General features: G+C 42.7%; 1 protein-coding gene across 9 annotated transcripts in view; it reads left to right on the top strand.

Annotated features, from left to right (window-relative positions):
• TNC (tenascin C) overlaps positions 1–24,249 on the top strand; it is a 94,657-nt gene that overhangs the window by 10,930 nt on the left and 59,478 nt on the right. For all 9 annotated transcript variants that reach the window (XM_019454038.2, XM_019454041.2, XM_019454039.2 and 6 more), the window contains exons 2-4: positions 17,249–17,842; positions 20,536–21,945; positions 23,239–23,502. In XM_019454038.2, coding sequence (XP_019309583.2) covers positions 17,386–17,842; positions 20,536–21,945; positions 23,239–23,502 — 2,131 coding nt within the window. In that variant the 5' untranslated portion in view covers positions 17,249–17,385. The remainder of the gene's footprint in view (positions 1–17,248; positions 17,843–20,535; positions 21,946–23,238; positions 23,503–24,249) is intronic.

The raw sequence follows: 24,249 nt of genomic DNA, 5'->3' as shown, positions 1-24,249 counted from the left end.
TAAGTGTTTGCAAACAGTACACCTTGGCTTAAGCATTCTCCAAAGGGGAAGTGTACAAAACATGAGGTCTCCCAGCCAGAGGCTCTGGGAGAAAGAGCCTGTCTCTCTTACAAAGAGACAGCCACCAGATTGCTACTAAAGATCTAGGAAATGGAAGGTGAAGGTGTCTGCTTGGGCTCTGATCTCTCTATTGAGCAGTGCTAATGTAAATTTCCACCTGATATGAACGGCAGGAAGTTGCTTGGTGAATCAGCCCAGCGTAGTAGTTGAGAACAAGCATTTTAGAGTCACAAATTAGGGTCCAAATGCTGACTGTCCCTCTAAACCAGTCATTGAATCTAGCTAAGTCTTGATTCATTTAACTTCCAGATATGCATAATAATACCTGTCTCACCAGGTTGTCATGATGAATGAAAAGATATATGATAACATGTATAAAAATCATCTAGCATAAGGCATGGCACAAAACAGGTATATAGCAGGCTCTCAACAAAATGTTAGTTTCCTTCCTGTCAGGTTCAATCTGTATTTGGTTTTATAATAATAGCTATCATTTTCTAACAAACTACTATATTCCAGCAAGGGTCAGGAAACCACCAGGTGGTGGCTTATTTTTGTAAATAAAGTTTTATTGGAACACAGCTATGCTCTGGCTACTTTCTCTGCAGTAGTAGAGTCTTTGTGACATAGAACATCTAGCTGCAAAGCCTAAAATATTTGCTATCTGGTCACTTAGAAATAAATTTACTGACTCCTGCCAGTATGCTAATTTACATATATAATTTCCAATCACCAGAGCCTACCAAGGTTTATATTATTATACTTCTACGTATAAAGGGATTGAAGCAGAAACAAAAGCTCACCTAGTAAGTCCCAATCCAAAACCATAATGCTGAAGGAAGCTTCAAAGAATGACAGAAGAGTGATTCATTTGTGTGAAATATCCTCGATTTCCCCCCTGACCACCTCTGTCTTTTATCTCTCTCAGGCTAAATTTCTTGATTTTCCTGCTGAATTAAATGCTGAATTAAATGTTGCTGTCCAGAAGGGATCCCCCTCCTCTTTTCCTTATTTGTTTATTTCTTTCAAAATGAAAGTTGTAATTCCTAAACCCTCTGGAAGACCCTCATGCCTTGACTGATTTCTTAGAAACAATAACTCTGTTTTTAGTTGTACATAGCATGAGGGCCAGTTTTCCAAAAAGGAGAGATTTGTTAAGCTCCTCTGTCTGCTACTTCTCACTTTATCTTCCTCTCACTTACTCACTTTCTCTCCAGGCCAGACTCAAAGAGAGTAGGCTGTTTCCAGGGGCTTTAAAGATTTGCCTGAGACAAAATTATTATAGAGCATTTGGCTCTGTGCCCCGCTCAAGTTCAAAACTGTACATTAAATGGCTATGTGCACTCCAGAACCCCAGACCCACCCTCCCAAAGGGCCCCATTTTAGGGATCCAACAACTCTACTTGCATCAGTGATATTGGATGTCATCTGTGATATTTATTGCATAAATATTAATTCTTTAAACTGAAAAAAAAATGAATCTTGCTTAAAAAGATAAGTTGGTGTAGCAGAAAGAGTATAGGATTTGGAATTCTACGACTGAGTTATTAATTCTGAATCAAATAATTACTGCCTGGGCAAGTTATTTCATGTTCTGAAGCCCTCAGCTTTAATAACAGTAAAATACGAACAGTGCTTCCTAACTCACAAGGTTGCCATCATAATTAACTGGCATCTGTTAAGTTCCAGGCACAGGATACATGTGAAACTATCTGTGTCACTCATGGTTTACATTGGTAGAAAGTCTCCATCCAGGAGCTTTATACTCAGAGACTGGCCATAGTTAATCATCACTCCCATCTAATGTGTAAAGAAATGGAAGGAGAGGGTCTAGATTTGTTCCAAATCTGCACTTTCCCTATTGTGTGTCATCAAACCAAATCCTGTGATGTATTTCAAACACAAAATAATCAAATAGCTTTGGAAAACACTATAAACTCTCCTCCTCTTGGAGATTTCCAATGAACACAAACACATTAAAGACTCTGGAAACCCTGAAGTAAACAAAGCTGTGTAATTTGTTTGGTTTAAAATAGCATTTGGTTTAAAATAGCATTTTCCAAACATGTTTTTCCCTTGCATTAATATTTGCCAACATGTTGTAGATTCCACTTTAGAAAATGCTGCCTATAGTTATAGAGCTAATTAAATCCAAGTCAGGGGTTCGAAATATCTCTATTTCTCAGGCTCGTGTACAGCTTCCCAGACATTATCCGGAAGTCATAAAGTTCCTTCATTGTTACTGTGGACCCTGACAACTGGGTTTTTTGGAAGTTTGCCTTTTTACTTTGGTTGTGCAAACCACACTTTTACATCAATCAAGGATGACTGCAAAGGTGAGGGTTAGGAATGGGGTCTCTGACATGTGAGCCAGTCCATCTGAATTAAACCCCTGCTCCCCTCTGTCTACCTGTGTGAGCTTGAGCTGTTTCCGTTTCCTCATCCCTAAGCTGAAAAAAATAAAGGTAGCTACCTCATAGGTCTTGGAGAGAATTCAACGAAATACCCACACAAGATACACATGAAGCAATTCTTGGCACAGATATCTTCAATCAATGTTAGCTGTTATTGAAGCATTTAAACAGCCTCGTTTGAGAAAGAGAAAGTAGACAATGAAAGTATGTTTCCTTGCATGATATCACACAAATTAATTGCTGGAGCAGTGTTAGTTTTTTTCTGAGAGTCCAGTTTCTTGCTTCCAATCTTAGAAGCATAGTATCAAACTTTATTGCACTTGACTCATACAGGCTTTTACAATTGTCAGAGAATCCATCTGGCTCCCTCTGACTCAGGCCTCAAACAGCATTCCATGCATTTGAATATCAGCACATTGGCTTGGAAAAGATTGCCAAAACTACCTAGTCTTGCTATGCCAAATATTTGACACACATATCAACACTCCTTCACTTTGGTACCCATGGCATTCATTGCTAAGCCATCACAGCACTTTTTCCCCTTGAGTGCAAAGGAGGCCATGGAGTCTTTCTCAACACAGTGCTGGATAGCCATGTCAGCTCACTGAGGTTGACACGTAAACTGAAACTTAACTGCTTTCCCAAACCAATTCAACCTCTCAATCAATGCTTGAACCACCTCTACAGTATTACTATCTATTTTTTCATCTGTCCGATGTTGTGAAGCTCCCCTATTAAGAGAAGCTACAGAGGAAAAGAGAAAAAGAGAATAGATACTAACAGTTGGATAGCATTTACAATCCTATTATTCCATTCACTGTCTCCAACAACCTTGGAAAGATCCTTATTTTACAGCTCAAGAAGCCACAATTCAGAAAAGTTATGGGACTTTGTCTAACGCTTCCCAGAAGGTAAACAGAATTTGATCTCCTGTATTTCTGCTCATCACAATGCCTCCTTAAGAATTTTCAAAGTCTTTCAAGGCTACATCTCTGGCATTGGGTAGTAACAACAGCTTCACAGAAGTCACCATGTCACAGAGCCCTTGTCAGAAGGTCTCTTATTTAACGTTGAGGTATGAGCCAGTCTGTAAACCTTCCTAGATAAATCTCTGATCTCTTCACCTTGGCTCAAGAGCTCAAGAACCAACTTCTAGTACTTTTGAAAGAGTCAACTAGATTTCCTAAAATTCTGGATGAAAGCCAGAGGAGGTCATTGTTCCATTAGGAAATGAACTGAAATTTATGCTTGAAACAATTTTTCCAGAATTTTACAGGAACCTATATTGTTGCCACTTGGTCGGACCCACTTTTTATTTTCCTTTATGTCTAGGTAAGGAATAGGAGAGAGAAAGCAAGTGCTCTGCAGAATTTTTATTTCAAAAATTGAAACCAGACCACACCAGGGCAGTCTGTGGTCTGAATGTATCAATGGATCTAGTCATATTTCATCTGAGCTTTTCTTAGGTATACTAAACCACAAATATGAATCTCATTATTGTGTCTGGATGGAAATATTTTATGGATTAAGATTTGTGAGCTTAATTTGGTTGGTAATGAAACTTCTGTTTGGGGGATGGGAAGACAGAAGCCACAAAGCACCACCAGTGTTTTAGCCAAACAACTAAAGAAAGACACAGTATTGGGGGGTGGGAGGAGGGAGTGCTGAACATAATATTGGCTACTTGACATGGGTCTGAAATGAAATCCAAATTTAAGTTCAGCAGAAATATTGCCAAATTAGCGGTAGACCACAGGTCCCTAGAACCAAAGAGTCAGGGGCTAGGGGCACACAATCTTGCTTATTTGACGAGAGAGTGGATGTGACCTGCTCAAGGTCTCACAGCAAGAGGCTGGTAGGACTGTGCTGCGGAGCTCATCTCCTAGCCCTTTAATCCACTGTACTCCCCACCACACGGTCCCAGGAGAGCCTCAAATCTCTGGGAGCTGAAAAATAAAAGTCAGAATTCAAAAGGAGAGAGTGATCTAAATTTAACCAACAATGAATACTGCAAGAAAATTGGGAGAATGGATAATAACCCAGGATGCTTCATTCACATTGAAACCAGAATTTTACACTGAGTATATCACAGGCCTGGTCGAGGTCATCTCCTGCCAAATGTCTAGTTGAGTTGACCTTTATCATAGAGAAGGTTTATCTCAAAGCAGATAGTACTGGGCTCTCAAGAACCCTTGAGGTATTGACTGGAACCTCATGGGAAGGAGCCCACAGCGTCTTGGTCAATTTTGTAACTCCTGTGCTTAGTGTGGTATCTGGCACACAGTACATACTCACTGAGTAACTGAGCAAATAAAAATGAACTAATTCTGGGAGTGCAGCTATGATGAATTCCTTGATACATCTTGTCTTAGAAGAGATCATAGGAGAACTAATTCCGTTAGGGCTATCAGGAAAACAAAAGTATTTGTTCTTTCATTAATTCCATGAATATGTCTGCTATGTGTAAGTTCAAATCAAGAAATATATTTAGCGTTATTTTATGTAAATATAAACATATTGTGCCTTCACTATGCTGTAGACACTGAGCTTGGTGTTGGGTACTAGAAGATGAATGACTCAGATATAGTTCCTGCCTTCATGGAGCTTAAAGATTACATACAATCTAAATCCTTACGGTCTGACATAAATACAAGATAGAATTGGTTTATGTTCTAAAAGAAGAAGATACACATACATAATAAAGTCACCCAAAGTCAATTTTAGAATGACACATGATGGAAATAATATCAAATTAAGAACTCAGAGAATTCAGAAAGAAAAAAAAAAAACAAGAAAACTTCTAATAACAGATGATTTTTTGAGCTCTATCTTGAAGGACAAATAGATTTGTTCACTCAGAGATGGCAAAGGGGCTCTTGAGCAGCCTTCAACAGATCTGGTACCCTCTCCCATTGATAACTGAGATATGATCATGTCTCCAAAGATTTTCTCTTTTGAGCCGGGTGTTTGAAAGTAATGGAAGCAATGCTTGGGACTGGTCTTGAGCCATAACTTTTTCCCTTGGCCCTCAGCACAAAATGCTGTATAAAATCGTAGTTCAGAGCACTTACTTTGGACTCAGATGGACTTGTGTTCAAATCCTGACTCTACTTAATGAATATCTGAACTTACATAAGCCACTTAACTATTCTCTGCCTCATTTTCCTCACCTTCAAACTGAGAATAAAGATAGTGCCTCATATTATTTTTCTGAGAATTTAAAGTTGGAAATATAAAATGCTTACTGGCAAAATAAGCCATGCAGTGAATGGTAGTTGATGATATTTTTATTACTTTTGTTATCACTGTTATGATTTCAGCCTCTTCCTTATCTTCTCAATCAATATTTGGTGATTTTAATCATTTCCTCCCCCAGGAAGTCCTCTGGGAACTTCCAAGCTCAGAGTGATACTTCTTTCTTCAATTCCTTCATTCAGACCAGCACTGCCACTGAACCCTGCATTGTATTTTCTAGTTTCTGAGATTTCTGGAAACAGAGAGTAAATCCTTAGTCTGCCTCATCTCCCTAACAATCAGCACACTGTGCAGCCCATAAGCTTGAGAGTATGTGCCATGTTCCCAATCTGCAGTGACACTTAAGAATAGCACAAATATTAAATCCAGAGTACATGGATTTTAAAATCAACTGCATTTGTGAGCTTTTAGGAGGAAATTATAAGCTTTATAATTAGAACATGCTGATCTTCTTCATTGTAGTATCCTTCATGGTTAACTCAAGGCTTGGCAGATGGTAGGTATTTAACAAATATGTACTGAAAAGATGTATAGTTGGATGGATGAATGGGTGGATGGATGGAAGGAAGGATGGATTGACGGATGGATGGATGGATGGATGGTTGGATGGATGGATGGAAAATTGAAGAAACCTTACAGGGCCAAGAAACCTGGAAATCTCTTAACACAGGGTCTCTCCAAGATCCTATTGGTGATATTTTGCTCTGGGAACCTTTACAATGACCTTTACTAGAAGCTTTCCATATGCATCTATTTTTTTTAAATTTTTTAACATTTATTTATTATTGAGAGACAGAGAGACACAGAGTGTGAGCAGGGAAGGGGCAGAGAGAGGGGAAGACACAGAATCTGAAGTAGGCTCCAGACTCTGAGCTGTCAGCACAGAGCCCGACGTGGGGCTCGAACCCACGAACTGTGAGATCATGACCTGAGCTGAAGTCGGTTGCCCAACCAACTGAGCCACCCAGGCACCCCCATATGCATCTATTTTTGAAGGGCTCTCAGTAGCCTGGGAAAACCAATAAACCTCAATCAAATTCATTGACCAAGAGGGAGGATCTCTGGGTTTTAATATAAACTTTACCACTAATTAACTGCTGACCTTCTCTGGTGTTTCTGTTTAGTTATTCCCTTTCACGGCATGTACTACCTCTAATTATTCGCATGTGGCGGCCTGGAGTGATGTATTCATAACATTTCTGAAGTAGGGCTCTGCAGAAATGTATAGGTGTTGATCAGCAATGCCTGCCATGTGTACTACAAGGATGTGTCGGTGCCACAGATTTGCCACCCCAGGACTCAGTGATCCTCCCAAGTTGCTTCTAAGCCTTGCTCCACTCTGATTTTGACTCTATAATCTGATGTCTGTCTGTGTCTATGGAAAATGCTGAGAACCTGAGCCAACCATTTCCCGTCAGGAGTGATGTCTTAAAAGACTAAACCACAAGCAGCCTGTTCTGGAGAAATCCCTGGCAGAGCATCACGGACAACCATCCCAGTAGCAGCACTGCCTCTTGGCCAGAGTACTGACCTCCCAGAAAAAGAGCTCCACCCTAGGCTCACAGAATTGTTTTTCTTGCTACTGAATGGGAATAGATCAGGAGGAAAACCCGAGCTATCTCCTAGGCCTCCTCACTCCCCTGAGGATTTCAGAATATCCCTGTCACTTGACAAACTGAAGTACTGACAGTGATACAATTTCAAGGAAAAAGCAATCGTGGGCAAAAGGGGGCTCCTCCACATTCCTTTACGAATCTTTCATCCTTCAGAGACTAACCTTTCACTAACTGCCTTCTCTAAACAAAGGACACAAATCACCACACAAAACAACATACATTAGTTACTGAAATCTCTCTCCTGTTAGGCATTATCCTAAGTATTTTCATAGATTATCTCATTTAGTCCCATTGTCTCCCAGATAGAGTTGAAAGAACTTTATTGTAGGGTTGGTATTCTTGTTACCATTTTACAAACAAAAAAGTTGGGGCTCAGAGAGGCAGTGTTACATATCCAAGGTCATAGTCACTAGATGGAGCCATGTGAAGTTGCCTCTGTCCAACCATTTGTGACCTACAAAAATGCGGCAATGCCTTACGGGCCAAATTGATAGCAAGTGGCAGAACCAGGGTTCAATAGTATCTGACTGATTCTAGAACAGATATTCTCAAACATAGCACAGACCCTCCTTGGATAGTTGTCAATTTTAGTGTTTATTTTCCTCTGTAACTGTTTACATGTCTGTTTCCTTTATTGAACCATGAACTCAATGAGAGCAAGAATTACTGTCATGGGTCTCTGAAACACCTCACTCTCCTTTGGAATATCTTAGCACTCATTCAGTTCATCTCTGTTGAATGCAGGAATGAGTAAGTTTTTAAATGAATTAATTCTCAGGCCTCTAGGATGATTGCTGGCTCCAGTAGCATCCGAATTGGGCACTAGGTAAGCCACCGTGCTATCTGAGTGGATAAATGCTTTTCAGTGCTGGAATTCAAACACCTAGGGCTTGGAGGTGCTTTGGTTTGGCAGTCAGAGCTCTCTTAATTCTTTGAAGACAGGTTGTGCTGGCCTCACTCAACTGTAAGGATCAGATGTCCTCGGAAAAAATTCACACTTAAGGCTGTTTCCTGGCTCCTCTCTCTTCCTGACACATTCCAAGAAGGAATTTATGGATGTTGGGAAGGACAAGGGGTGAAGAATTTCTAGAACCTTTAAGAACGCCCATGTAAGCAGCTCCATGCTTAACTGACTGTGCACAATAAAATTCTCTTGCCTGTAAGCAAGAAGAAAAATTTGGTGCAAGCTGCCTCATATGTTGCCAAAATGATGTGGAAAGAGATTCATCTGCATTTCTAAACAGTAGGAATCCTCGTTGCCCCCAGCCTAGGTATTTCATGTACATGCCTAAGTCAACAAGATAGATATATTCTGTGAGCCACTAAAAATTAAGTCATAAGTAACGAATTCTGAAATGTGATTCTAGCCAGTTGGAAGTTTAATCTTTATCTAAAAATGAAATTGTTTATTCTCCAGCTGTGACCAGGAAAGAATTCAAAGATTGTTGATTCCTTCATCTAACAACGGTCTTTGTCCTGTGGTGAGGTGCCTAAAAATAACTGATAGTTTATGTCATGCTGCTTCCAAAAGGTTAGCTACCAAACAGCTCTACTTGGGGATGGGGTAGGGACAGATCTGATAAACAGACAAGAGGCACTTTAAAGCATAAAATTATTGTCCAAAACGTCCTTGGGATATGGCTCCCATGATACCAACCGTGGTTTCCCCATCTATTAAATGAAGTGTTACATCAGAGTAAAGTTCTGAATAAAAATATGTAATTCCAAGCTCTGGAAAATGATCTACACTGGCAACATCTAATACCAAAGAAGTTGAAATAAGAACTAATTTTTATATTTTAACAGTAATGAAGTCCTAATGGTTTAACACCCTCCCCCACTTAAAAGAAAAAAAAAAAGGCTTCAGGACCATTATTTTTATCTTTTTAAATTTTGAGAGGGAGGAGGCAGGTACCATAAATATGCCAGGTATTTGGAGACCAAGGGACTGAAGACAGAAGCCTGTGTTCTACCTAGTCCCCTTAGCAGAGGACACTGAGCTATTAGACATCTATTCTTAGAGAGATGCAACACTGCTTCCTGGGCTTAGTGCCAACTCTTCACATTGACCTTTCATGTACTCCTTACTATCATTCTACCAACTCCATGTGCTTGCTCCTTTCTGCTCCCCCTAATGTTGTTGACATGCCCAGGAGAACTAACCTTCAGTATTCCATACCCTTTACCCTACCTTTGCCTCTATCAGGGAGCCACAAAGGGAAGCATCTGTTATTACTGTCATCTTTTTTTAGTTAAATGCTTCTTTCTTTATTTATTTAAAACATTTTTAGTGTTTATTTCTTTTGGGAGAGAGCGAGCAAGCAAGTAGGGGAAGAACAGAGAGAGAGGAAGAGAGAGAATCCCAAGCAGGCTCTGGGACGCCAGCACAGAGCCCAACGTGGAGCTCAATCCCGCAAACATGAAATCATGACCTGGGACAAAATCAAGAGTCAGACGCTTAACTGACTGAGCCACCCAGGCGCTCCTATTTATTTATTTTTAAAAAGAGAGAGAGAGAGAGACTGAGAGAGGGGCAGAGACAGAGGAAGTATCCCAAGCAGGCTCCAGGCTGTCAGTGCAGAGCCTGATGTGGGGCTCAATCCCAGAAACCTTGAGATCATACCCTGAGCCAAAATCAAGAGTCAGATGCTTAACCAACCCAGCCACCCAGGCACCTCTACTGTCAACTTCTTTATTCTCCTTATCAGCCATGCATCCCAACTTTTTTTGCCTTTTCTCTGTTCCCTTTCTAAACTTCCACAGGCTTCAGATTCTACCCACCTACTACAGTGATATCCATCCACTTTTCAAAGTGCCACCCATCCTTCAGATCCATCTCAGATGGCATTTCTTTCAAACTGTTTTACTTAAGCCCCTCACAAAAGTGCAGCCTCCCTCCACTTTAAACATGAATAGAGTTAAGCCAGCCAATCTCTGTTGTTACCTATTATATTATTATAATCATGATGTATCTCTCTGATTCTCTCATCCTTTCTAGATGCAAAATTTTCTTTCTGATCCATTCCCTATTTGACCAGTGTTATTACTGCTTCTATTATTATTAGCCACTATATGTAAAGTACCTACTGTGTGCCAGACACTATGCTAGTGGCTTAACATACATCTAACTTCATCCCAAAACATGATGAAATAGATATATGTATAAGAATGTAGGGGATGAGGCAAGTGAGGCTCAGGAGAAAGTGAATGTCCACAGTAGCAGCTACTAAGTGGAAGAGCTAGATTCTAATGTAGGTCTATTTCCAAAGACCAGGCTCTTTCTCTCACACCCAGCTGCTTCATTGACGGAATAGTTTATATTACTGAAGTAAATGGACTGAGTCCCCTCAAAAACTTTGGGACAGAGTAGTGTAGGGTCAATAGAAGAAGAGCCATAAATTATCTTTGTTTGACAAGTTCTAGCATCTTCCAAGAAAAGGGTGAGGCAGAGTAGGACAAGATGTTAGGCATGGCCAAAATGGTCCCTAGAGTAGCTAGTCTTTGGTTTCACTTGAAGAGAAGAAACTCATAGAGAACTTGGGGCTCTAAGGGATGCAGAAAGAGGAAGAAGAAAAAACTTCCTATCCCAAGGTAGAATGGAGGGTGGGAGGGAAGGATGCTGACCTGAGGCAAGATGGATGTCCCTTCAGATTTGAGGAGGACAGTAGCCATTAAGACCACATGTACCTGGATATGTTTGAACATGTAAGGTCCAAAAATGTAATGGAAATTATAATCACATACATATTTGCTTGTGTTTAGAAGATGCCATCTTCTCTCACTAGTCTCCTTCCTCAGGTACTACCTGACGTACTCACCCATCTTCATTAAACAGGACACGTATCAACATCATATAGTGCCTCTTTGACCTCTCTGAGCTTCAGTTTTCTCATTTGTACCATGGACTTACTATCACTAAGCACCCCTCTAAACCAATACTGCTCAGTAGAACTTCCCTGAAACAATGGAGGTGTTCTTTATCTGCACCGATGTTATGGTCACTGGCCACATGCCATTGTAAAACACTTGAAATGTGAGCATTATAACTGAGGATGGAAATTTTAATTGTATTTCATTTTAATTCATTTTATTTTTAACATCCACTGGTGACTAGTGGCTACCATATTGGACACCACAGCTCTAGACCAATGAATTCAAAATTTTCTACTTCTTCTTGAACCTTCTATCTTATGGGGAAATGTTTATGGTAGTTTTTTTTCCCCTCCAGATTAATTATGTTTTGAGAAATTAACAGGAATGGAGGGGCCTAAGGGGTCTCATAAAAAAATAGTGTGCAGGAGTTCATTTGGCTCCAGAAATTGCTTTTGATAAAGACACACAGTGAAGTTTGATCTGTGTGTACTTTTCTGCACCCGGAATATCTGCTGAGACAGAATAAAGACCTGGGCAACATGCAACGCTTGGAAATAGCCCATTTGTCCTAAATGTGTGACCATAACAATCTATGATTGAGCCAGTGCAAAAGCTGTGTCTCTTCCTGTTGCTCTCATTTGAAAATATCGATGCTAAGCAGATCCTTTAATCTTGAAAGATTGATAGACCCATACGTATATTTATACCCATATGTCCCAAAGCATATTTGTCTGGGATCTCTGAGAAATCTCCACTTCCCTGCAGAATTTTTATCCCTGTTTAAAAAAACAGATTTGTATATGCCAGGGTAGGGATTTCAAGAGTTGAGAGAAAGCAAATTCTAGGCAAATTATTCATTGAAGTCCATACTTTTCACTACAGAAGCTTCGCTTTGATGAGCTCCTGCTGCTGACAAAGATTGTGCCATCCCCACTACCTGCATTATCTCATGCACTTTTCACAACAATCCTTTGAGGAACCTGTATCACATTTTAACGATGAAGTGACTCTGGCTTCAGATAGTAGATAACACTTTGCCCAAGAAAGAGAAAGGCGAACGGTGACTCAAACCCAAGACAGTTTGTCTACAAAACCTGTGTTCTTCAACACGAGTCTACATTCCAATGCCTTGGAGCGTGCTATATTCTCAAAGAAGCCCTTTCTGTTGGAGAGTTCCAAGTAGAAAAATATTTCTCCTGTTGTGCTGAAATTTGCCTTCTTGTAACCAGCCCTCCTCCCCACCCCCAACATAAACACACATTGACTCTTGTTCTGTCACTGAGGGCACAAGGGACTAGCCAGTTCCTGCTTCCTTAGGATTTATACATGGTCATCCTGTCTTTCTCAACCCTGGCTTTTTCAACTACAAGATAAACACACACAGGTCCACACTCATTCCTCCTACAAGATCCTTTCCAGACTTTCCGTTGCCTGATCACTTCCTATAAAGATAATAATCTGCTTGTGCTTTTTAAAGAGTCTCTATAGAGTGAGTCGTTCATTCTGAAAATTTAAAAGCCCTACTCTCAGAGCATGATCCTTCATACCTAACCTAAATGTCACCAACTGGAATCTAAAGTAATTATCCCTAGGTCTATCCTCAAAGGAGACATTAACCAGCCAGTTGTCTGCAGGAGAATATTTTACATTTTTAAAGGTTATTCTTTGCTCCCTATTTTCCTCTCTGGTGTAAATATTTCCAGTTCTAGAAAATTTATCTTCATAAGGTTTATCTCCTCCCCCCTCAGCAATTTCTGCAGTTCCTCTTTCATCTAGATCCAGGTGGCTGCAGAGTTTAAGACAGGATTCAATGTGGAGGTCAAGCTTAAGTTTAAGCAAAGGGAATCTAGTGCCCTGAACTCATGCTAGGTTTTGTTCCTAGGAATGCAAGAAATAGGGGCTACTTTTTAAAGTGTGCCTACTATGGGCCTGACGCCATGCCAGGTACTTTCTGTACAGATTTCTAATCCATACTTCCCTCTGGAAAGACTCCGACTCCCATTTTACCAATAAGATCATGGTTTAGGGAGGATAAATAGGTTGGCAAAGTTACAGAGCTAGTGAGCGACACTGAACCCAGGTGTGTCTAATCCCAAAGCCTGGGTGTTTTCCTCCACACGGAGATGTAATGGGTCTTTTCTAAAGTATAAAAAAAATCCACCTGCCCTCAGACCACCATGAGCCAGTGGGAAATACACAACCCTCAAGAATCACATTTCCTTCCTCCAAACAATGTGGTGTTGGCTGTGCCAGTACACGGCTCTTACATACACGGTGAAAAATCCTCACTCAACCCATACTCTGGTCATTATTACCCTAGACTCATTGCCTCAGAGTCTCAACCCACAATTCTAATGGCCTTTTAGATGGAAATTTAAGTCATTTAGCAACACACAAAAAAAGCATTGGATAAAAGTCCAAAAGCATTTCAAGCTTGGCCCATGGCCCTTCCTCATAAAAAAAAAAAAAAAAAAAAAAAAAAAGAAGAGGCTAAGAATTGATGGGAAGGGGGTGGAAGGAAGGACTTTGTGGAAGGCAAAGAGAGTTAAAGCGATTGCAATAGAGTGTGCAATTAATGAATATTTGTCCAGTAAACAAATAAAATGGGCTATGCTGGTTTAAAAGAAAAGAACTTGCCAAGTTTCTCTTCTTCATAATAATTTTTATTCAGTGAGCTGGCCTACACCACAGATCCACAAATTCTTATTTAGGAAACTAATTTGAATAAGAAAGCATACTCAAAAGAAGTGTTTGCTTCCTTTTTTTGTTGCTGTTGTTTTTGTTTTTTGTTTGGTTTTGCCTAACCAGGGGGTAGATGCCCTAAGTAGATGTTACATGGATAGTTGGTAAAATATCAAGCATGAATATAATTAGGCTGTGGTGGGGATGTGTGGATAGGAAGTTCTTGATTAAATGCATAGCCAATGAGGTGCCTGGGTGGCTTAGTCAGTTGGGCATCTGACGCTTGATTTCAGCTCAGGTTACGATCTCACCAAAGGTGAGATCATCCTTCCTGACAGGGCAAAGCCCACTTGGGATTCTTTCTCCTTCCCTCTCTCTCTGCCCCTCCCCTGCTCACACTCTCTCCCAAAATAAATAAATAAACTTTAAAAATAAATACATAAATAAATAAATAAAGTGCATAGCCAGTGTTTTCTAGCTCCCCAGACCCCTGCTCAGTCCTACAGAATGCTTCTTAGTTCCATTTTCCCTGCCATAATCCCTCTCCAGATTTTTGCAAAGACTTTCTGTTGTCATGCAGGAGGCAATCACATGGTATCATGTTGATGCATCCTATCACGGGGATAAGACCTTTCTGGAAAAAAAAGTTAGAAAACCTCCATAGGATAAGCATTCTAAATACTACATCTAATTGACATAAATAGCTAACTCTGAATGAGCGAGTAAAAGAGTAGCATGGGTGATTGAAAAATGCCAATTTGTGAAATGACTGATTAAAAGCCAAATAGCCCTCAACTATTTTCTTGAACTACATTTAGGTGTATTTCCTAATTAAAGAGGAGTATGAATGACTTCATGCCCTGTATATATTGTTCCCATATGCATCCATAGCATGTTTAGGCCAATATTATAACCACCTAAGGTTTAGCCATGTCTCCCTATCCATTCAATAATTTCTCAGGGTGCCTGGATAGCTCAAATGGTTAAGCGTCCAACTCTTGGATCTCGGCTCTGGTCATGATCTCACAGTTTGTGAGTTCGAGCCTCACATCAGGCTCTGCACTGACAGCACGGAGCCTGCTTGTGATTCTCTCTCTCCCTCTCTCTCTCTCTATCTCAAAATAAATAAACTTAAAAAATTATTTAAAAAATAATTTCTCAAAGACCTTTGACAACAACCCTTTCCTCCACTATGTTGATTAGCTGTACTGGTAAATAGTCATAAGACAGATGAATAAGACAATTTAGCAAGGTAAGAACTGCCTCACAATAGCATACTCTCCTCCATACTCTGTTGGTACCTAATGCTTTTCACTCTCTAAGGCTCAGTTTAAATTCTATCCTTTCCAATTACCACTCTTTTGACAATTATTTTTATTTTTTTCAAATTTCATAAGCAGTTATACTCTATATCACAGTATCAGTAATTTGCTTTCCTTCTTGCTTTGTTCCTTAAGTACTAAATGTGTGGTTCCATTTTATTTATAATCTATTGTTAAGGCCTCTAAGGGTAGGCAGTTGGTCTTATGTTTATTTCTACCTCTACAGAACTCTGATTATTGTAGAAAACTCAGTATATTAATCTGCTTGGGCTATTATAACAACATACCATAGATTGTTATTTTGGCTTAACAACAAAAATTTATTTTCTTTTTTTCTTTTTTTTAATCAATGTTTATTTATTTTTGAAGGAGAGAGAGACAGAGCATGAGCAGGGGAGGAGCAGAGAGAGAGGGAAACATAGAATTTGAAGCAGGGTCCAGGCTCTAAGCTGCCAGCACAGAGCCCGATGTGGAGCTGAAACTCACAAACTGTGAGATCATGACTTGGGCTAAGTCGGATGCTTAACCAACGGAGCCACCCAGGCGCCCCCAAAAATTTATTTTCTTACATGTTCTAGAGAATAGATGTCCCAGTTCAAGGTGCTGGAAGATTCAGTTCTGGGGAAGCCTCTCTTCTTGGCTTGCAGATGGCTGCTTTCTCACTGTGTCCTCACATGACCTTTCCTCTGTGCACAAGCAGAGAGAAAGAGAGAGAGGGAGACAAGAGGGAGAGATCTGTCATCTGGTGTCTCTTCCTTTTCTTATAAGGACAAGAGCACCAGCAGAGTAGGGACCCTCCCTGATGACCTCATTTAAACTTAATTACCTCGCTAAAGCCCCATCACCAAATATAGTCTTATGGGTGGTTAGGGCTTCAATATATGAATTTGAGGGGAGATGAGGACAAGATTTAGTCTATAACACTCAGTAAGACTAGTACAAGTACTTGTAGACTGGATAAAACATCAGAGGCTGGTGGGCATTCTTTCTGAGCCATCTCTTGCCCTTGATCATGGTTTGAACAACTGGTTTAGAAACATTGTGTCAGATTCTTCACACAAAAAAACTGACTTTTTAAGCCTTTAGAAATAAATCAAGGAAAAGAGAAACAGAGGCTCAAAAGAGGTAGAGTATACTATTCCTACAGCCGCATAACTAGTAAGAAGCTAGGCTGTAATTGAAACTCACCTTGCCTTCTGGCATTCATCGTTTGAACTTCTGCCTCCCAGAGCAGAGAGAACCAGTGGATGCTGCTCAATGCAGATTGGAGGATCAAAAATAAGAGACAGGAATTACTGGACATCTACTGGGATGATGACCTTCATATCAATACAAGGACTCAGTGGGCTCCTCTAGTAAATATTGAAGGGATCCGTAAATCCATGAAATATTTCTACTTAGTATTTTTACTGATATCATTACTTTAACCCTCACTTTAGCCATTCACTGTATAGAAAGTAACATAGGACAAAGAAAAGTTACATGACTTACCCAGAGGCACAGAGCTAGAGCTGAGATCAAAACCCAGGTCTGGTCTATAATATTCCAAATTTTTGTCCTACTGTCTATTCTCAGCTGTCTCCCTATATTTCCAGAAGCTGAAAAGTGAGTGAATCATGCCTTCAAGATTGTAATATTCTTTTATTTTTTATAAAAAAAATTTAACGTTTGTTTTTGAGAGAGAGAGAGAGAGTGCAAGCAGGGAGGGGCAGAGAGAGAGAGGGAGACACAGAATCCCTCTCAGGCCCAGAGCTGTCAGCACAGAGCCCCATGTGGGGCTTGAACTCACAAACCATGAGATCACGACCTGAGCCAAAGTTGGATGTTTAAGTGACTGAGCCATCCAGACACCCCTGCAATATTCTGTTAGAGACCAGTTTGTATCAGCACTACGGTGAATACTGAAAGAATATCAGGAGAACTTCAAACACAGGAGACAGAAAATCAAAATTCACTTGGAATGATGATATTCAATAGATTCAATCAGTAATGGAACTAACACACTTCTTGTTTTCCCTTATTGTAGAAGAGAATTCCTTCAAGAAGATCAGGAACAAACTGATCTGGATTCTACTCTGTGCTTCCACATCCCCACTTCTGCCTGAGAGTGAGACACCCTAAGATCCAAGAACATAGAAACACCCAGCCAAACCCACCTCCACCATGGGGGCCATGGTGATGTTGGCGGGCATCTTCTTAGCTTTGCTTACCCTCACTACTGAAGGTGGGGTCCTCAAGAAGGTCATCCGGCACAAGCGACAGAGTGGGGTGAATGTCACTCTGCCCGAGGAACACCAGCCAGTGGTGTTTAACCATGTCTACAACATCAAGCTGCCAGTAGGTTCCCAGTGCTCAGTGGATCTGGAATCCGCTAGTGGGGAGAAAGACCTGGCCCCACCACCATCAGAGCCCAGTGAAAGCTTCCAGGAGCACACAGTAGACGGGGAAAATCAGATCGTCTTCACACACCGCATCAATATCCCCCGGCGGGCCTGTGGCTGTGCCGCGGCTCCTGATATCAAGGAGCTTCTGAGCAGACTGGAGGAGCTGGAGAATATGGTGTCTTCCCTGCGGGAGCAGTGCACCACAGGAGCAGGCTGCTGTCTCCAGCCTGCTGAAGGTACGCCCAGCGCCTCACTGTCCAGATGGGAGAAATGATGGGCGTGGCCAGATCCATCAGTTGTTTCCAAAGGGGTTCCCTGTGGGAACTAGCCTCACAAAGTGTTCATTGAAAAGAGATTTTATGGTCAAATAAATGTGGAGAATGTAACCATCTCTGTTCTGCTCTTGGAGAGTCTTGATGACAAATGTTTCTCAGAGGAGTTTCTAGGCTTCTGAGAAGTCTTGCTTGGAAAAATCTTGTTCCATTTTAATGGCTAGTCTCTAACACTTATTTGACCACAGGATCTACACACTCTCTACCTCAAAACCTGTGAGCATATTTATGAAGTTTCTGGCCCAAGATCACTCCCTGAAAGGTGCTGATATGGCCCCATCACCTCCTTGTACAGGCTTGGAAACTAAGGTCCAGAAGGAGGATGGGATTCTTCAAGGTCCTGCCACCAGTGGCTGAGGTAGGACTTGAGCCACGATATCCCACACCCTGGTGTTTTTACAAAGACACAGTTCTGTTTATGGTGGTACTAAATCTGGGAATTGGAAAATAATCTTCCAGTATAATGGCAACTCCAATGACGATCACAATATGCATTGAGCCCCTTTATGTATCAGGCACTGTAACTCATTATCTCATTGAACCCTCCCAACAACCCTCTGGAGTATGGTTTAATACTCCCATTCTACAGATCTGACAACTGAGATTCAAAAAGGGCACCAAGAGTAATAAGAGAGAGGAGCTCTGAGTGTGCCTGTGGTCTCCAGAACTCACACTCCCCCCATGATACTCTGTCTCCAGGGCATCCTCTTTGTCGGGAATTTTGCCACTTCCAAATTGTGTTCATCTCTACTCCCTAGAGCTGACAGAGCACAGAGCACCGGGACTTTAAGTAGCTTCAAATCAGAGATGAACCTCTTTATTACTGCCACTCAGAAAAAATTACCAGAAAGCACTTTGATAAGGTATTTCAAGAGTAGTCCTAATTGAGGTGCCTGGGTGGCTCAATCAGTTAAGTGTCTGACTCTTGATTTTGGCTCGGGTCATGATCTCACAGTTCATGGGTTTGAGCCCCGTGTTGGGCTCTGCACTGACAACGTGAATCCTGCTTGGGATTTTCTTTCTCTCTGCCCCTCTACCTCTTTCTCTCTCTCTGTCTCTCTCACTCAAATTAAGTAAATAAAACTTTTTATTTATTTATTTATTTATTTATTTATTTATTTATTTATTTTACAATGCACATGTATTTATTAAAATTTGGAAGGAAAGTAATATAAGGATTAAATGGTACTTCGTTATTTTAATTTCTATTTATTTGACAATTAGCAACCTTAGACATATTTCAATATGTATGTTTAACAGTTATATTTTTTTAATGAATAAAACATTTTTTTAAAAAGAGTAGGCCTAATCACCGTAAATGGAGAGTACTATAGGGCAGGCTCTAGGTTTCCAAGGCAAAAAAAAAAAAAAAGTTTTCTTTATACACAAATTACTTTATATTCAATATCTATCGATTCCCTGGAAAATGCAAATGGGAGTTACACAACAGGGTTAATGCTAAAGACTGGGTTGAAATAATTATTCAGTGTGGTGTTGTCCAGTAGAAATATAACATGAGCCAGATATGTATTCTTAAATCTTCAGTAGTCACACTAATGATATGAAAAAGGAACAGGTAAAAATAATTTCAATCAACTGTTTTATTTAACTCAGTGTAGCCAAATTATCCACTTTTCAGCCTAGAATCAATACAAAATTATTAATACAAAAAAAGGATATTTTATATTCCCTTCATTAAGCTTAGTCTTTGCAATCCTATATGTATTTAACTTCCTTAGCAACTCTCAATTCAGACTAGCCACAATGCAATTAATACCCACATGTGTCTAGTGGCTACCATACATGAAAACATATATTTAATTCTTACCTTTCCAACCATTTTATTAATTGCCTTGCTCCCTGCTGTAGAGCGTAAACCCACATACCGACTTGAGTCAACCCCAAAATCTCTGCAGGAGAAAATCACAATGAGAACAAGAGTAGGTTCATAATGTCCTCACTTAACCCTGATAAACCCAAGGGAAGTGGGCTCTTGGTACCACTTGACCGATGAAGAAACTGATCTTCAGAGCATCTAAGTGTCTTTCCAAATGCGGCACAGCTATTGAGCCAGAATCAGAATTCAGAGTTCAGTTCAACAAATATTTCTTGTGTGAAACAATTGTTCTCTTATGTGCTTGACCTTGGCTAGGTTCGGGAAAAATAACATGGCCCAGCATAACCTGTTCCACAAGGCAGTGGTTTGTAATCACTGGGGTCCTGGGAATACGTAAAAATTCGATAAAAACTATAGATCCTCCCCCAGGGAGGTGGGGGGAACACACACACACACAAACACACACACACACACACACACACACACACACACACACACACACACACCACACACAGATACACACATTAACACACAATCTTGCACATGAATGTACAATTTCAGAAAGTACAGGTTACGAATTCGTGCCTACTCTAATTGGATGCCAGTCCCCTCTGATTTCACACACTAAGCAACTAGTTTTTAAGCCAGTTGGAGCCAGAGGGTGCCACCCTCTTCTGGCTGAATTTGAAGCTGGGTTTGACAGGTGGTGACCTGGAAACCAGCTGCTTACAATCAGCGGCCTGCCTCTTCTCTCTTGTAGGCCGCCTGGACACCAGGCCCTTCTGCAGTGGCCACGGGAACTTCAGCACGGAAGGATGCGGCTGTGTTTGTGAACCCGGCTGGAAAGGCCCCAACTGCTCTGAGCCTGAATGCCCAGGCAACTGTCACCTGCGGGGCCAGTGCCTTGACGGGCAGTGCGTCTGCGATGAGGGCTTCACTGGGGAGGACTGCAGCCAGCTGGCCTGTCCCAGTGACTGCAACGACCAGGGCAAGTGCGTGAGTGGGGTCTGCGTGTGTTTCGAAGGCTACACGGGGGCCGACTGCAGCCAGGAGGTGTGCCCGGTGCCGTGCAGCGAGGAGCACGGCAGGTGCGTGGACGGCCAGTGCGTGTGCCGGGACGGCTTTGCGGGCCACGACTGCAACGAGCCCCTGTGCCTCAACAACTGCTACGACCGCGGCAGGTGCGTGGAAAACGAGTGTGTCTGCGACGAGGGCTTTACGGGTGAGGACTGCAGCGAGCTCATCTGCCCCAACGACTGCTTCGACCGGGGCCGCTGTGTCAACGGGACCTGCTACTGCGAGCAGGGCTTCGCGGGCGAGGACTGCGGCCAGCTCAGCTGCCCGAACGCCTGCTCGGGCCGGGGCCGGTGCGAGCAGGGCCAGTGCGTGTGCGAGCCGGGCTTCGCCGGGGCCGACTGCAGCGAGAAGAGGTGTCCCGCCGACTGTCACAACCGCGGCCGCTGCGTCGACGGGAGGTGTGAGTGTGACGACGGTTTCACAGGTGCGGACTGCAGCGAGCTCAGGTGTCCCAATGGCTGTAGCGGCCACGGCCGCTGCGTCAACGGGCAGTGCGTGTGTGACGAGGGCCACACAGGGGAGGACTGCGGCCAGCTGCGGTGCCCCAACGACTGTCACAGCCGGGGCCGCTGCGTGCAGGGCAAGTGCGTGTGCGAGCAGGGCTTCCAGGGCTATGACTGCAGTGAGATGAGCTGCCCCAACGACTGCCACCGGCACGGCCGCTGCGTGAACGGCATGTGCGTCTGTGATGACGGCTACACGGGCGAAGACTGCCGCGACCTGCGGTGCCCCGGGGACTGCAGCAACCGGGGCCACTGTGTGGACGGGCGGTGCGAGTGCGAGCACGGCTTCACGGGCCCCGACTGCGCGGAGCTCGCATGCCCAGGCGACTGCCACGGCCAAGGCCGCTGCGTGAACGGGCAGTGCGTTTGCCGTGAAGGCTTCATGGGCACAGCCTGCAAGGAGCGGAGGTGTCCCGGAGACTGTCACGGCCGGGGCCGCTGCGAGGACGGTCAGTGCGTCTGCCAGGAGGGCTTCGAGGGCCCGGACTGTGGGCGTCGCTCCTGCCCCAACGACTGCAGTGGCTGGGGGCAGTGCGTGGAGGGCCACTGCATCTGCAGCGAGGGCCATGCTGGGGAGGACTGCTCGGAGGGTGAGTCCGTACTGAACCAGCGCAGCCTTGGCTGTGAGGGAGCCTGTGGTGGGTGCGCTTTGGAGAGCCACCTGTGTGCACGCGCACACACGCGCACACATGCACACCTTTACAGAGGCCCTGGTTATTCACCTGTCACGGGGCTATCTATTTGAAGGCTCAGAAGCTCAGGGAGGTCATAGAATTGTCCCAAGGACACCTAGCTCATACATGGTAGAGCTGTTTGGTTTACCTGACTCGTCTACCCCAAGTTTAACGCCCAGTGCCCATGGTGAGGTAGACAAAATGATTTTAACAGCCTCTTTGCTAAATATGAGCCTTCTCTCTTACTCCCCACTGACACCGAACCAGAAATAAACTAAAGCCCTCTATTTGGATGGAAGCAAAGACTCAGCTCAATTGAATGGACAGTGAGATTACATTAAACAAACTGTTTTAACTGCACACTCAGCTAGAGAGTGAGTGCTAATCACTTATGAGGCAGGCCCATCTCTTAAATCATTTTTTTTTCATAATAGTCTTTAATCCCAAGGATTATGAGCTCCTTAAAGGAACACTATCCTGACAGCACAAGGCACAGTATACAGTAAGTGCTCAATAAACAGTGAGTGAAAATACAACCAAGAATGATAATGCTCATGTTCAGTGAGGGGGGGGGGGGTCTTTGTACCCCTCTCACGCACCCATACCGTACGTGTTGTAATAGAGAATTTCTGCTCTGATTAAAGGTATTATTGATAGGGATAAATAAATGTGTTTAATGTGCCCAAGGCAGGGAAGCCTGGTTGAAAAGAACAGCAGGCTGGCAAGGAGGAGGTGTAAGCCTCAAATGTGATGAGATACACAAAGTTGGGCCAGTTCTTCTGCCTCACTCACATCTAGAAAATGAAAGAATTGGACCAAATGAGTCCCAGATAGCCTTCCAGCACTAACAGCGTGTGATCTCAAGTTCAGAGCCGGGAGCTAAGCTCAGCCTGCACGTTCCCATGCAGATGGCCTGAATCTGAACTAATATCCAGAGAACAGAGAATTCAGAGGGGCCGGGTCCCAAAGAAACCAGAAGGCCATGTTGCAGGCCCAGAACTTTAGCCTGAAGGCCACCAAAGGTTTTAAGGTTGGATCACAGCAGGGGGTCCTTGATGACCTTTTTCATTTTAAAAAACGGAAGCTGGGTTTTAGGCCTCTGTGATTGGCCGTGGAAGGGACAAGTCAAGGGAAACAAACCTAGAGAGAATTCACAGAGTACCTTACTGACAAAACCCGACCCAAGCTGTCCTTTCTTATTCCTGCCAGTGTCCCCTCCCAAAGACCTCGTTGTGACAGAAGTGACAGAAGAGACCGTGAACCTGGCTTGGGACAATGAGATGCGGGTCACCGAGTACCTCGTCGTGTACACACCCACCCACGAGGATGGCCTGGAAATGCAGTTCCGCGTGCCCGGGGACCAGACATCCGCCACCATCCGGGAGTTGGAGCCTGGTGTGGAGTACTTTATCCGCGTGTTCGCCATCCTGGAAAACAAGAAGAGCATTCCCGTCAGTGCCAGGGTGGCCACTTGTGAGTGAGCAGAACCCACCCCCAACCCCCTGACAGCCTCTACCGCCCTCTGTTTTCCCAGTGCATAACCACCACCCCCATGAGTCCCTGCTCCACCTTTGCCCCCATAGCTGTATAGCTGTCCTGTCACAATTACACCAATTAAGACCTTGGGATCCAGCTAAACCCATTGAATCTTTTTTTTTTAAAGAAACCCCTCATATACTAATTCACTTGACTCATAATAACTCTATAAGATAGGGGCAAGTATTAACCCATTTTACAAACGAGGAGACTGAGACTGAATGGTTAAGCATCTAATCCCAAATCATAAATGGTGAGGATTTAAACCCTGGAAGTCTGGTTGCAGGTTGATACTCTTAACCATTCTGTTCTACTACAGCCTTTCTATGGAGCTCACTGTCCCTATATGTTTTCACAAAGTGGAAACTTTACAGAGTTCAAGTTATTCCTTTAAGAATCCAATATCAGTATAATTACCTTCATACCTTAAAAGCAAGTTGTGTCTAGAAATTGATCTTTTTCTTTGCTTAGCAATAATAACATTGGCTGCCACGTATTAAATGTGGGCCATGTGCCAGGAGGCATGCCCAGCAGTCTACGTGATGCAGTATATCACTCAGTCCTCACTTAGTTCCCCAAAAGAAACAGGCATACTTACCTCCCCCTCCTGAGTGGAGAAGCTAAGGCTCTTGGTACAACTTGCTTACGCACACAAAGCTGGTAATGGTGGAGCTTAGATTTGAG

Source organism: Panthera pardus, unplaced genomic scaffold (assembly GCF_024362965.1).
Source record: "Panthera pardus isolate Hobbes unplaced genomic scaffold, ASM2436296v1 HiC_scaffold_20, whole genome shotgun sequence".
NCBI lineage: Eukaryota > Metazoa > Chordata > Mammalia > Carnivora > Felidae > Panthera > Panthera pardus.
The sequence above is the reverse complement of the archived record's forward strand: the minus strand, read 5'-3'. Positions and strand labels throughout refer to the sequence as shown.